The 14,819-nt window shown below is 38.8% G+C and overlaps 1 protein-coding gene and 1 long non-coding RNA gene across 2 annotated transcripts; both read right to left on the reverse strand.

Moving 5' to 3' along the window:
- Positions 1–2,925: 2,925 nt before the first annotated feature.
- On the reverse strand, positions 2,926–7,663 carry gnat2 (guanine nucleotide binding protein (G protein), alpha transducing activity polypeptide 2). The gene is made up of 9 exons (XM_004070401.4): positions 7,343–7,663; positions 6,005–6,047; positions 5,562–5,703; positions 5,307–5,464; positions 5,068–5,196; positions 4,864–4,993; positions 4,623–4,776; positions 4,068–4,279; positions 2,926–3,635 (listed from the first exon to the last, which is right to left on the reverse strand). Exons 1-8 carry the CDS (start codon positions 7,446–7,448, stop codon positions 4,089–4,091), a joined length of 1,053 nt encoding a protein of 350 aa, XP_004070449.1. The 5' UTR covers positions 7,449–7,663; the 3' UTR covers positions 2,926–3,635; positions 4,068–4,088.
- Positions 7,664–9,992: 2,329 nt separating this feature from the next.
- LOC144994113 (uncharacterized) lies at positions 9,993–14,377 on the reverse strand. The gene is made up of 4 exons (XR_013657525.1): positions 14,245–14,377; positions 13,985–14,081; positions 11,410–11,481; positions 9,993–10,463 (listed from the first exon to the last, which is right to left on the reverse strand). It is a non-coding gene; the product is annotated as an uncharacterized LOC144994113 (long non-coding RNA).
- Positions 14,378–14,819: the final 442 nt, after the last annotated feature.

A 14,819-nucleotide genomic window follows, 5' to 3' on the forward strand; every position in this document is an offset into this window, starting at 1 on the left:
AGAGGGGAAAGGAGGGTGGGCTTACTCTCTGCCAACAGTCCCGCCCACAACTCAGAGGTAAATTTCTAAAGAACTCCTGCCGCAGAGCAGAAACTATGTCCTAGAAAACGACACAGGTTTTTTGATCTTGGCCAAAATCGGCATAACCATAATTACAAAACCAGTGTGAACGCTTTTTAAATACCGGTAGATCAAAAGATGACCAGAGTGGAACACTTATCTGTGGAGATTTACAGTCATTCGAGTCATTTTCTCATTATGCATCATGTTCGGTACAACCAAGGGTGTTTAAAGGAGAACTATTTTTGTGATGGGGAATTCAGCAAATGCAAATATCAATGATTCAGTGATTTTCAGAATGGTCGGCTAACATCCTGTCACTTAGTGGGGGTCTCGCTGTGGCCATAAAGGGTGGGGGAACTCATTAGTGGTTGATTCTAAGCTGTTTGGTGGGTTATAATGGGCAAAGACCTCAAAACAGAATTGCACATAGGAACCCCACCTCTCTGTCCAGAGCACTGACTGTATATAAGAACTGGAGTTAGTAACCCCTCCACCCTTGCAGTCCAAAAAGGAAGTACCCAAAAAGCCAAAATTCCATAGGCTTCTATAGAGATATTAACAGCTATTCATTACATTTGCTAGAATAACAATTCTTTTTTAAACATTGTTTTGCTTACAATATTTTTCTTTTTTTTCTGTAGTCCAAGTTATCCAAGTTATAAACTGACCAATCAGATGTCTCCATAAACGTTTATGGTGTAGTGTATAACGTTCTGAATGTTTGATTGACAGATCCTCTTAAGTCTGCTTTTGAGTGATAGGGGTGTGGCCTCAAGGGTGCTCAAGGGTTAAAAGTGATGTCCATGGTATGAAGAACAAGGGGTGGCTTTGAAATAGAGTCAGAAAATTAATTTGCTTAGAGCTGGTTATGTTTATAAAGCTAGTTTGAATATTTTTGCCTTACATTCGAAGCTCAAAATACAAAATAGTCAAAATAAACAAATGCAAAATACAGTTGGTATCTGGCTGTGGCCTATAGGCCACCTTTAAAAATATGTTTAAAACTACAACAAGGAATCAGAAAATAGTAGAGACAAAAATACACACTTCTTCCACTTTTGGCTTCTCCCATCAGGGGTCGCCACAGCGAACGAGTCGCATGGTAGATTTGGCAATGTTTTACGCCGGATGCCCTTCCTGACGCAACCTTCTCAAGCCGGGCTTGGAACCGGCAGAGGTAGAGAAGGGAACAGGGAGCAGCCCGGAGTCGAACCCTGGTTTCACGAACGGAAGGCGCCGCAAACCAGCACGAGCTAAACTGGCTCCACAAAAATACACACTTATTAAAAATAAAAAACATGTTTTTGTTGTTAATTTTTCAAATTGACTTCAAAGTCAATTTGAACATTTAGCTTTCAAACCTTTTAGTCTGATATATTTTTCAACTTATTACATTAAATATTTTGGAAGTTGGTGTCTGAGAAGCGTTTCTGAATGCACAGGAAAGGCGGTGTGTCTTTCATCATCAGACCTGCTCTTGATCACCCCCCAGCTTACAGTCCAGACCAAAAGTTTGGACACACCTTTCCATTCATTTGAATGAGAGGGTGTGTCCAAACCTTTGGTCTATATACAGTATGTCCAACAGCAGCCATGAACCAGCCATCCTAATCAACAGCCATCTTGTGGTCTTCTCTGTGGCTGTGCAAACAGATCGAAAAGCCCTCATTTTAGTCAGTCTGGTTCGGCCCAGTCTGTTCAGGACTCTGCAGGAATTAACACTGGAAAACTTCTACAGCTCCCATCAGCTTGGTTATGATGTCATGTAAAATAGGTGAGTTGGTCACATGCACTGGCTATATGAGAAGTGGACCGAGTGAGTGTGACATCACCCATACAAAATGGCTCACTTACAGCTCCAACCAAATTACGTCAATTCAGTCCCCATTTTTTCACGGATATCGCCATATTGGAGCCATATGAGGTCATTAAGGAGTGATTGGTCCAAGTCAGTCTGAGTCAATGTTTCTATGGCAACCACTCTCACCAATCAGGAAAGAGCTTGTTGGAAGTCCACACCCCATCCACTGAAAGCAAGCTCGGGAGGATCTGTCAATCATACATTTCGAATGTTGGACGTGAGGCACACACATTTTATTGAGGCATCTGATTGGTCAGGTTTAAACTTAAATCATTTTTGGAAAAAATATAACAACAAAGTAGAATTAGCAAGTACATAAAAAAAAAACTGCAGAGCAAGAATGTTTTTTTCTGACAAATATGGGTGACTGAGACTGTAAAGCACTTTGTGCCTTCAAGGAAGGTAGAAAAGTGCTATATAATGTATGTATATCATTTAACATTTGGTGTAGTTAAAAGAATTAGTAACTCTCTTCATGTTCTGCTATGCCACTCCGCCTTCTGCTCAAGATATTGCAAGGTTAGCTTGGCCTTGTCTCTCCTGCTCAGATGACCTCCTACATATTTTTTTTAAACTTGTTTTATTATCTTAATTTTTTTTGTTTTTGACGATAGCTGACTCTTTTTCAAACTGCTTTAGTGCTGTCCCAAAGATACGCCAATTCTTCTAAATAAGAGAGCTGTAAAATGCATCTGAGCTCCTCCACTAAAACGATTGATTCGATTTTGTCAGCTCCAAGCAACACTGAGGGTTTTTTTCAGTTTCAGTGAAAACCATGTACAGTCTCACAGATAATCTCATCCTGCTGATTAATTACCATTCTAATTTGTTTTGCTCTCCCTGTAATGAACTTTCATATTCTGCCATTTCCCCTCTGATGAAAACTTGGAGTTCATAAAACAGTGGCTTTGTCATCGTGGAGGAACGTCTCCAGGCTTCTTCCTTACTAATGGAATAGCCACACATCAGTGGTTTATGATGCAAAAGAACAAACTCACGAGTGAAGTTAATGCATTTTTTATTTCATGCCTCTACGTGTCATAAGAAAGAACAGCAGTTTTCATTCCCTTTTTATAATAAAGTGTCGAATCTCTAGGGTTTTCCTCTCACCGATATCCTTCAAAGTAAAAGGAGTCTCCTACTCTTATGTACAAAGTTTCTCTACAATGTTTGACGTGATTTCTTTATTCATCACATTAAAATGTTATGTGAATTGAATTACATTACCACTAGTTAGTTACATGCACAATTTGGTTTGTAATCTGGATACACTGCAAGAACTGGGGATATCTCAGATATTTGCTCAGCAACTGTTCCCAGCTTCGTTATCATGACCACATAGACTACTGTTCTCGAAAAAATAATAAAGTTTCAATTTCTCTATTCAAAATATTTATATTTTTTCCAAATTGCTTGATTTATTGTACAGAGCTTGGCATTCAGAGTTGAGTAGAAGCCTACTTCATCTTGATACAGTCAGACTTTTAGGTGTGAGACCAATGCTGTATCTTGAAGAAAGATGCCACAATGTTGCCATGATGTCTTTGTAGCCAAGGATGAACTATTGGAGACTGTGAAGTGCAGGAGCATTCAAGGACCAGAACTCGGCGGGTGGACGTCACAAACACAACAGTCTGAGTTTCCTCTGTGCTCCATCAGTACACATCTTAGTTAAAGCCAGTATTGGGAGGTTAAGGTTGGAAAGGATGTTCTGCAAAGCACAGAAGGTCAGGTGAGTGAAACATGTTCAAGCAATCTTCATGAGTAAAATCTTCTTTTTTTTTCAAAAGAAACATTCATCTACTTTGATGGCTGCTTTGAATCCAAGAGAAATGGATTATCAAATGATACATTACAGTGTTCTGCATGCTGAAGATGAACTGATTTGACCCTGATCTCAATAGGGATTACTTCCTTCTTCTTGTTATCTTTGCTATTCTCTGAAGTCCCAACGGCTTTAAGCTGTTTTACCTAAATTTGTACTAGCTCATGTTATTGCCAGATGTTGTTGCTTGGCAACACGGGACGGCCAGAAATGAGTTGCAGTGGGAGAGTTAAAATTGAATTGGCAGGGGTCTGCCTCATCTGGACCCTATTACTCTGCATCACCGGTGTCCCTGGAAGTGATGTGGTCACCGCGCACCTCGCTTCACTCTGGAGCTGCTTAGAAAAGACCGCAGTCTTTAAGGTTTTCTTTGATGATGATGTCTGTCACAGCGTTGAACACGATCTCGACGTTCTTTGTGTCTGTGGCACAGGTCAAGTGGGAGTAGATTTCTTTCTGGCCCTTCTTCATGTTCAGGTCCTCAAACTGCGCCTTGATGTAGTTGCTGGCATCTTCATACGTGTTGGGGCCTGAAAGAAGGTTTTCAAAAGGTTACATTTAAAAAAAGATGTTGTGTGATAGATAATTCAGTTAGGCATGCTGTGGTAATTCCAGTTGTACAGTCTGGTTACTTATGGGAATAAATGCACCGTATTCTGCTGTTGAGTTTAAAAAAAACAAACAAAAATAAAAGTTGGAGGCTATGTTTATGTTTTTTGTTTTAGTGACATTTCCTAGTTCGTTGTATATCATTTGCCTCCTTGCTTTACAAATGTCACCTCTTGCGCTTTCTGCTGCTAAAACAAGTGTGTTGTGTCCCAGGGGGCCACGCGTTTAGCCCTTGGACATTCACATAGTGCCAGTTGGCCTCACCATCATAGTCTGGGAAGCAGATACTCAGATGCACTTTCTTGATCTTTTCTTCAAAGAGATCCTTTTTGTTGAGGAAAAGCACGATTGACGTCAGTGCAAAGAATCTGTGGTTGCAGATGCTGTTGAATAGATGGAGGGACTCGTGCATGCGGTTCTGCAAAGCCGTGAACACAGAGAGTTACTTCCTGCCAAGTTGCCCTTTTAGCGGTTGATTGAGGCCCTTGGAGGGTGTCCGACTCACCACTTCGTCGTCTTCAACCAGCACCATGTCGTAGGCACTGAGAGCCCCGCAGAAGATGATGCAGGTCACACCCTCGAAACAATGGATCCACTTCTTTCTCTCTGACCTCTGGCCACCCACATCGAACATCCTGTTCACCACAACGTGTAAGAAAAGCTCAGCGAGTGTTGGAAAACTGAACGATGGAGCTTTCGTGCAGCTCACCTGAAGTGCAACTCTTTGCAGGAGAACTGTTCTTCAATGATACCGGTGGTTTTGACTCGAGACCGCAGCACATCCTGCTCAGTGGGCATGTAGTCTGGCTTGCAGATTCTATCCATTTCACTTAGATAGCTGGTGAACCAAGAGAAAAACGGTCACAGGTTGTGCGTTTGAATTAATCCTCAATAGATAATATAAGTTCCCTCTTTAGTCCTTAAAGTCGAACTGAAGGTTTGACTCACTATCCAGCAGAATCGTTGAGTTGGTACTCAGCAGCTCTCTCAAAGGCGGCCTGCACACCAGAGTCTTTCCAAAGCTTTATAATCACATCACCCAGCTCAGGAGGCATTGTGCCTTCTTCAATGGAGTCTGACAAGTTCTGCAGCTTCTGAGCATCCTCCTAAGGTCACAAAGGAAAAAACCTCATCAGCACAACATTGCATATGGAAAGTTTATAGTTTGTAAAAAAAAAAAAGGCTTCTCTGCATCCTATTCACCTGTCCAGAGCCAGAACCGAAGTCTATGCCGAGCATCTCCATGCCTCTGATGATAGCCAGAGCAGACTGCAGGATGTTGCCGTAGATGATTGCTCTAAACTCCATCTGCTCCTCTTTTGTGTAACCTCCTTGATGAAGAATCCTGTTTGTGAGCAAAGAAATGTAGTAAGAAGGGATAAAACAAGGCCTCGGCAGAGGATATTTCATGGTGTTGACAGATTAATTGCTTGGTGTTAGTGTATGCTGACCTTCATTAAAATGCAACAATTTTTCAGTGTAACTGAGCTACTAGGATTGTGCATCTGTTTGTTTTTTAGCGCTCACAGTGCCACCTTGTGGACTGTTTCTGACCACATTCTGTCTTTAGTGCAAGGGTTAAATCAAGAAATCAGCATCAGAACTAAATAGAACAATAATAAAAAAAATGCTATTTGAATACTTACTTCATTTGTTTTACAATGGTGCTTTTTCCCGACTCACCAGCACCTGGAAAACATCACATTCACTTTTAGAACCAAGATGACCAATGAAGGCTTTCCTCCAACAACATGCTGCTAAAAAGACTGAAAGAATGTGGTCTGATGATGTTGACAGATTAAGTCAAAACCACAACTGCTAAATCATCCCAAGAGTCTTCTAAATCTTGGTTTAATGTGAACCCATTTAGGAATTTGACTACGTTCCCACGAGCGAGAAGTTTTTAGCGATACAAACATTTACTGTTTTTGTCTCATGTCCTGCTGTTAAACTGTGTGGATCAACATTCTGCCATCATATTTCTGTTGTTTAAACGTCAATGTTAATCACCATTAGCCACTGCCAATTTCAAGCCAGGTTCCTCGTTTTTTACGGAACAAATTCTGCTGGTTAAATTCCAGCAGGCTGTTTTAATCAGTATCTTTGCTGTTTTCATGCAGCAAATACAAGGCTGCAGGAAAAGCAGCCATTCTGCATAGCATTATTGGAAATTAGTCCAAAACTATAGTTACAGCATTATAGAATACAAGTTAATTTTGCTAATAAAAACATGCTACAGTTCGTGTTAACAGCTGTTTAACTATAACATTAACATCTACAAAACAGCTTATTATACATTTGGTGCAAACCGAGGGGTCAACAAAACCTTACCAAGTAGATCTGCCTTAAACCTGTTAACTAATCGGATTGACAAACCACTGCCGGGCTGTGATTCGTTTAGACTAAAGGCAATGATCTTTTAAGAACCTATATCCTTCCATTAAAATGAAAAGTCAAAAGCTTCAGCATAATTTTAGCTTTTACCTACTTGTCTGCAGTTGTTGTTTTTTTTTTTCATTCTAACTCCATCTCAGATGTTTGATTTGAACTCATAACTTTTAAATTATCTCTACTTTCTCTTTCTGTTGCCTTCTCACTAGTGGATAATCCTCAGTTGGCCTGATGTCTTCCACTAAGCTAGTAAAGGGTTTTAGAAAGAAACTGTCCATCTGCACACATTGTACTTCCAGTGTACATTTTTAAATCGTAAAGTAATTTGTTGAAGAGAAGGTTTAAGATCGAAATGCAACAATACAATAAAAGGACAGTTTACAAAAATGAAAATTAGTTTTTATAGATGCCTTTTTTCCTCCAGAAACAGTTATCACACCAGACTGGAGCTGACTCACGTCAAAACATTTGGATTTTCTCAGTTTCTTTATTTTTATAAGGTAAAATAAGTGAGAAACACAGTCTTTCTTCATTATCTGAAGACAAAAAGACTTAGTCCAAAAACAAAAAGAACTTCTAAAGAGGACACTTACCAAGAAGTAATAATTTGACAGTTTTAGATTCCTTATCAGCATCCTCTTGGAGTTGTTTTTCCAACTCCTTGGACTTTTTGTCCTCAGCACTGGCTCCTGCTCCCATGATTTCTTCCTCAGCAGCTTCAAGGTCCTCAAGGAATGAAATTTTGACGGTTGCCTGGGAGTACCTGCAGAGAATCTTAGAGCAGCACTAATTGTGCTGAAAGACGATTTCTCAACGGAAGGGGATTGGCGAAGAGAGACTTGAGCCTTCCTGGCCTATGTTGATTAGATGCAATGCCCTAAAGGATCTAATGAATTCACCAGCTTTTACCAGTAGAGATTCACCTCTTAATTCCTTGCTCTTAAAGTCAGACTTAGGAGGGGCCTCTTCCTGATTGGCCAGTCAATCCATTTAGTCTAATGAGGGCAGGAGTGAATGATGTGAAGAAAGGAGAAAATTAACACTCTCACATAGTTGGGTGCAGTGAAAGTAATAGAGGTCCACAGGTTGTTTTTTTGTGTGTGTGTCTAATGGTAGAATAAGAAATTTAAAGGAATTACACTGGACATATGCTGACTATGCACTACGTCATTTGTATTTAGAGAGCTGTATATACTCGGATTGATATTGTTCAGACAGTTTGAAAATGTTTTTAGTGAGAAACAAAATGTACACTTTGAGTAAGTGAGTCTTTTTGGAGTTTAAAGTTTAGGTTCTATGCTTCTTGGACTCTTGACTTCAGCATGTGTCACATGGACAAAGCAGGAGAGAAGCATTAAGAACGTATAAACTTCTTACAGCTAAGACATTTAAATCCCAGGTGGTGTGGAGGCTGCTAAATAAAGCAACTGTCACTGCACTGTGCTGTTTAGAGGGGTCTCAGTGATAAAGTGACCTCAAAACATCTCTGGAGTTACATAACTGCATCTGTTAAAGTGGAATCTGACAAAGCTAAAGTTGATATTTTAAAGGGGAGAACTGGTTCAGGCACAGTCAGCAAGTCGCTGCAGAATTTTTGCGCTGACCCGTGTGCAACAAAGGGAATGACGGACAGAAGCATTTTGAGGCATGCAAGGTCAGTTCACCAAGACAGTACGAGGCCATAGATGAAGGGAGTTTGACCCAGAGAGGACGACTCTGCCCCATACAGAGCCGGAGAGGATTCAGGTTTCTCCATGAAAGACATGAGCACATTTTAACCTTTTGAAGACACTGTTTTTGGCTTGATGAGACTGTTTATTGTATATATTTTTTAAATTCCTACCTGTTTTATATAGCAAATAAGTAACAACTTAAAATAAGTTGTTTTTTTATTAAAAAAAACTATTTTTAAGTTATTTATTCAAAGCAGTTTGAAAACCAGCAACTATAGGGATTGCAAAAAAAACCTTACAAGTTCAGAAATACCCTCACAAAACACAGTAAGAGAGCAAAAAGAGTACTGTATAAAACAGGAAAGTATTGCATCCTATTTTTTTATCTGTGGTACTTTTTAAAAGGTATGTTTGTTAGTACAAAAAATACAATTTTGGAAACAACAAAAGCAAAAAAGAAGGCAGGTTGATGACAAAAATAACTGCATAGATTACTTAAATGGCAGTTTTAATTTCCCGCAAAAACTTTACAACTCATTCTTCAAACTGCAGCAGCTACTAGGCGTTTTCCCAAATAAAAGATTTGCCGCTAAAGGATTTTTATCTCCATCTTTTGCTTTCTTCAGTAAATAAACTTCACTTAAGTTGTTTTTTAAACATTTACATCAAAATGTTTATACAGCAATTTGCAAACGGATTCATTATTTTCTAATTAACAGTGTATCATGTCTCGGTATTCTCCAAAACGAGTTGGTGAAGCACAAATTTTGCTTTTGAAGCGTCAGCTTAAAGAAATTATTGATCTTTTGTATTTTTTTTATATTTTTCATAATTACTCATTGAAGTGGCATATTTTTGGATAAAACAACATTGATACTATTCAGAAAGAAAAACAGAAAAGAGACAAATCATGACTTTCTTTCAGAATTTGACTCAGTTTCTGAGGTTTTAACTTCTCATCGTGCTAGTGTCCTGATGGCTTTACAGTTTAGATTGGTTTTACTGAGACTGCTGACCTCTGAAGTGAGGCTTTGTTGCTCACTGGTATAGCTCTTGGAAAGCCTAAGCTGACTACTGTGCAGTCTTTCTTTTTTATTAATTTATGTGGGATTGGCTTTAAAGTTGAGGTTTTCTATTTAAGTTGAACAGTTAGATTTAAATAAAAATCAAACTCAATTCCTTTTTTCTAGCCTGAAAGACATAAACACAAAAGAACAGTCAACCTGCATGCACTGACATTTTCACCAAACACAAATGAAAACATTTTAGAGGATGTAGCTTTCACTTTTCCTGGAGCAGCAGCACTCTTTCAGCTGAAGGTCACCTGTCAACACAAAAAAACAAGAGAACATAGTGGAGACAAAGGAGTCAGGAGAGCATGTCTATAAAAATACAGCAGGGAAATGGTACAAAAGTGGCCTTTGGAGCTCTAACGCCTCTTTGTAGCGGCTGGTGTCAGAGGCCACAAGCTGCCAAGTGAAGGGATTGTGAGTTCCTTTTTGTTCTGCCTCAATTTTTGAAGTGTTGGAGCCTGCAGTTGTTGGACTACATCAGAAACGAAATGTAGATAACTCTAAAGAGTTTTTTTTATCTTTCAAACTTTGAATACAGAATGGACTGATCAGTCATTACAGGTGGAGCGGCTGAACAGAGGCTGGACCTGCCTTTCATCCTAGCAGACAGTCAGAGATCTAGTGTAGTGACGTCAACGTCCAATAGGCTCAAAAAGGCTTCCGTAAACTAAAGGACTGACAGGCTGGGGGATTGTGAGGAAAAAAGCTACACAGGTTAAACTAGTCCAGCAACAATCATCACTTTTTACGTCCAACTCCATTGGTTTCGGAATTACAGGGGAAAGAGCACTCGTGGTACTCTTTTCTGATCATGTGGTGCTCATTGCATGCAACCTGGTGCTTTCGGCCTAATTCCTTGAACGCTTCCAGGCAGGCTAATCATTGTAGCATATCGAGTGATGGTAGCCAATCCTATTAGGCGGTGCTTGGTGTAGTCCTGCTTTGTGCTCAGTCCCTGCATCTCTGATCTGTTGATGAGATTATTCACAGAGGCTCAGATCAACACCAGTGACTAGTACATGCATTACATCATGGTGCAGAAAGGAAGAGGAAAATTGAGCTTTGCCTAATTTTGATGCATCCTGGTAGGTCATAAAGGTGGATCACGAATGTTTTGTGAACAAAATGACCCTTTCAGAATACATGAAATTAAGGCACAAGCACATAAAAATATTTTTATTTTGTCCAACAGAACACCAAAAAAATTAAAAACTTGAATTTCCCTTTTGATGCAAATAAATCTGAGGTAAATTGTGATCATTTCTGGAAGCTTTCAGTCATAAACTCCATTATTTTCCTATCAGGAACACACAAAGATTCATCAGTGTTTGATGGAGCTGATAACTGTGAAATCCTCTGTGGGCTCCATTACAGAAGAGTCTCACTGATTGATGAACTAATGTGGGTTTAGTCCATGAGCTCTCCTGTAAAGTGCTAAATAAACAGGAGTCATCAAACGGCTAACACAAACAGATGGATCCCTGATACATTCAGGCTAATTTACACAGTTAGCATACAATTATTTTGCATGCTTTTTTGTATTTGTTTTATATCAATTAAACTTGTTTGCAGTAAAAGTTTATTTTTCTCTATTCAAATTATTTAAAATAAAATAATCTGAAACAATGTTCACAAGTGGATAAAATTGTAGATTTCTTCTTTTGCTTTTTTAACTCTGAGCTTTAATTTGAATCAAAGTAGGAAACTGTTAAGTTTCCTACTTTACCGTTGCCATTTACCATTACCATTGAAAAATGGTAAACAAAATAAAAATAAATTTGCACTTTTTGTTTTACACTAAGACTCTTGTTCAAATGTGTTGGTTTTCTCTTCAGTATGAAGCCACCAACCTCCTTTCATGTCACCAGGTAATCTGTCAAACGTGAGTCGAGATTGTAGTAACATGAAACTCACCTGCATTCTGCATGTGTCTTTGAAGATAGCAGGGAGGTGGTGTGTTTGAGGATCGGTGTTATTTTTCTACAGCTGGAGATCAAGAAACACACAGCTTAACCTTAAAGCACAATTCATTTGATGTGAAAATGACTTCCATAATCTCAGAAGAGAAATAAAACCGTTGCTTTGATCTGTGTTAGTCAATGGTTAGTGTAAAAAGATTTCATATTAGAACTGCTGCAGGTAGGATGATGGTAGTTTGCGTTTCTTAGGACAGGATAGATGACAAGTTTAAGAGAATTTTGGTCAGGGAAGTAATTGTGACGCTATTCTGCAGCATTTCATGGCGATGGCAGAATTATAACACGGGGTGTTTCTTTTTAGCTTATGTAAGAAGTCGGGAGTTGGTTTGGAAACAAAAACAAATCAGTGTCAGTATAAAATGACGCAAATAGATCAGATTTCAACAAGAAAATGACCCCAAACACAAAAAGGTCAACAACCCCAAATGACAAAGTCAAAGCTTTGACCTAAAAAAATTCTGGAAATTAAGGGATTAACCCTTGCGCTATCTTAGATGACCCCACCCTTACATTGACGTGTTCTCCCAACCATGACAAAGGTGGATAAAGGTGGAAAGATTTCATGTAATCCATGGAGACCAGTGAAGATCACAAATCATTGAAGAAAAATGGTTCAGCGCACTGTCTAGTGGGTCTAGATGACCCAACTCCCAATGTTAAAGTGCCTAGGATAACACAAGGGTTAAAGGAGATCAGTGACTCTACAAAGAAAAATCAAATATTAACCAATACAATGTAGGTCGTCAACCAAATAAGAAAGTGTGAAATTATCAAAGCTGTAAAAATAAACAGTTAAATCCTTTTTTAAATGCTGTAAAATAAAAACAGTCTTTTCAAGGGTCATAATGACAGCAACACATTTGGGATTTTTCCTGCTCCGTTGCACCACAAGAGGGTGCAGACACTCCTTAGCTGCAATGCTCCTGTATGTTAATCAACAGTTCACTACAATTGATTTTTTTAAGTGTGGTGTTGAACATTTAAAGCTCAAAATGTGACTCAAGGGCTGTAGACTGCCATGCATACCCTTTGGTTGTAATAATGTTTGATAATCAGATTTGTGTTTAATTTTTAAAGACAATTTTCACCAGCAAAAAAAACCCTATATATCATAAAAGATGACATTTGATTGAAAGTGTTTCCCAACCCTGCTCCTCGGGGAACACTGTCCTGCATTTTTTCCATGTTGCCCCTGCTAAAGCCCACCTGATTCAGATCATCTTGACGTCCTGCAGGAGCCGGATCATAGCAGTCAATAGAATCAGGTGTGTTTGAGGATTAAAAAAAATTCAGGATGGTGTTCCCCGAGGACCAGGGTAGGGAAACACTGAATTTAAAGATCGTTGAAAAATATAGATTTCTGGACCCATTCACACAGTTTGCTTCTGTCTTTTCTATTTTCGGTTACGTAACACAGCGAGAATAATTTCTATAAAGCGTTTTTGTCATTTGTGCATGTTAAAAACAGTCAAAAACGAGTACATTGGAATTTTTTTTGGCAGCTCCCAAGTCAGGACCATGACTTACAAAACTTAAAAGCAATTGGACGACTTAAAGGAACAGCTAGTCCGTTAGATAACTAAATAATAGTTAGTGAATTGAGCCAAAAGGACAGGCATGATGCCAATCAGTACCTCATATTACCTTACATATAGCGTCCCAACTGAGCGACTACAATTTTGGCGCCTAATAAATTGTAAGGCAGTGTTGTCTTCCCTCTTTTTCTGTCCTGCGCCACCAAAACAGCTTTTTTGTGGATTCATGTCATGTGTGAATGCTTTCAGGCCTGCAGAGTCTGCAGAGGCCATGGCGTGAGTCCACACACTGAATAATGTGTGGTGTCTGTCCCTAAGGATCTTCACCGCATTTCTCCTGCTTCGCTGTTTGTAAACGGTCTCAGTACATGGAAGATTGTGGCTGATGATTGTTTCTGCTGTATTATCAAATCAAACTTTATTTCTGTAGCACTCTTACAACTTGTGCTACTTAAAATGCTTTACATAAAAACACAATCAAATTTTAAAAAACAAAAGGATCAAGGCTTTAACCCTGGAACACTAAAAAGTTGTGCAACAAAATGATGAAGAAAACACAAGAATTTCCTAAAAACATGCTTTGAAGTTACTGAAAAATTAGGAATTTGAGAACAAAAAACTCCTAAAAAATAATGAAATGATACTAGAAACTTGTGAAATGTCCCTGGTGAAGGCACAGACTCCTTGACGCGCGACATATTGAAACTACAGTAATCTTGCTCAGGTGAAAATCACCTGGCGATAGTGCTCTGGGTTAAACAAATATTTTGTTTAAAACCCACACAATGCCAACAACCCTCCACTCCACACCCCCACACATACACACATGAACCATGATAAGAAGAATGATAAAATGCTGCAATGTAGAAATCTGGCTTTGTACTGAAGGTCGGGAAATTATATTTTGGGGACATGTCCACATCTGTGACCCCCCACTCAAGTTGACAGAATACACTACCACGGGACCCCCCATACCTGAGTTTAAGAGTCAGTCCTGGGAGTTCCCATTGCAGCGACCCCGTTCACTGAGAAGGGCCAGTCCCTGATGTGGAGGATCCCTCTGAGGAAAACACTGGAGTTACAAATAAAATGGAAAAGGAATCAAGTACAAATACATTAATGATCAAATAAGTACATAAATAAACCTAAATAGACAGATATAAAATGGTAAATGTGAATAAATAAAATAAAAAATAAAAATAAAAATATTACATTTATATCAAATTATTAATAACCTTTGGAACCTTCTTCTTTTCCCTCAATAGTGGTGTTCCCAAACAAAGCTGCTATTCCGCTAGTGAGGATGCTTTCAACAAACCCCAGGCCTGGGTGAGGATCTGATCCATAAACCTGGTCTTCTTCAGCAACCTGAGGAAGTACAGATGAATCATTAGAGGTTCTGAATCATTTTACGTTCTGGATAAGTGTTAATAGAAATGTTACCAGCTCTCGTTTAATAATTCTATATTAGAATAAGATATTGAATACATAGGGCAGTTTCCTATTCATTGAGTACCGTTAAATGATTACATTGCATAAAATAAATATTAGCAATAATTTTGTTTAATATAGAAAACATATATACTAATGTGAAATTTTATTATAGATACGCCCATTTTAATTCTTCTATTTCAATTATTTACAAGTTTCTTCATAAATGTGGCTCAAAGATTTTTTTTTCCATTTGGGTAACTAATGCCAGTAAAGTAGTCCCACAACTTTTCTCCCTTCTGGTTTGCCCACACAGATTTGGGGTTGTCATGGCAACAGCAGAGCTGCATGTGTAAATTTGCTTTTTGCGCATGGCAGC

Source organism: Oryzias latipes, chromosome 7, assembly GCF_053564925.1.
Source record: "Oryzias latipes strain Hd-rR chromosome 7, Olatipes_Hd-rR_3.1".
Classification (NCBI taxonomy): Eukaryota; Metazoa; Chordata; class Actinopteri; order Beloniformes; family Adrianichthyidae; genus Oryzias; species Oryzias latipes.

Bases quoted from the DNA above. Each gene is read 5' to 3' on its own strand.
- gnat2 (XM_004070401.4), bottom strand. From the start codon at position 7,448: ATGGGAGCAGGAGCCAGTGCTGAGGACAAAAAGTCCAAGGAGTTGGAA. The intron at 4,994-5,067 runs GTGAGCTGCACG...TGTGGTGAACAG, and splicing joins TGCAAAGAGTTGCACTTCAG to GATGTTCGATGTGGGTGGCC. The intron at 4,280-4,622 runs GTGAGGCCAACT...ACCTTCTTTCAG, and splicing joins CTGCTTCCCAGACTATGATG to GCCCCAACACGTATGAAGAT.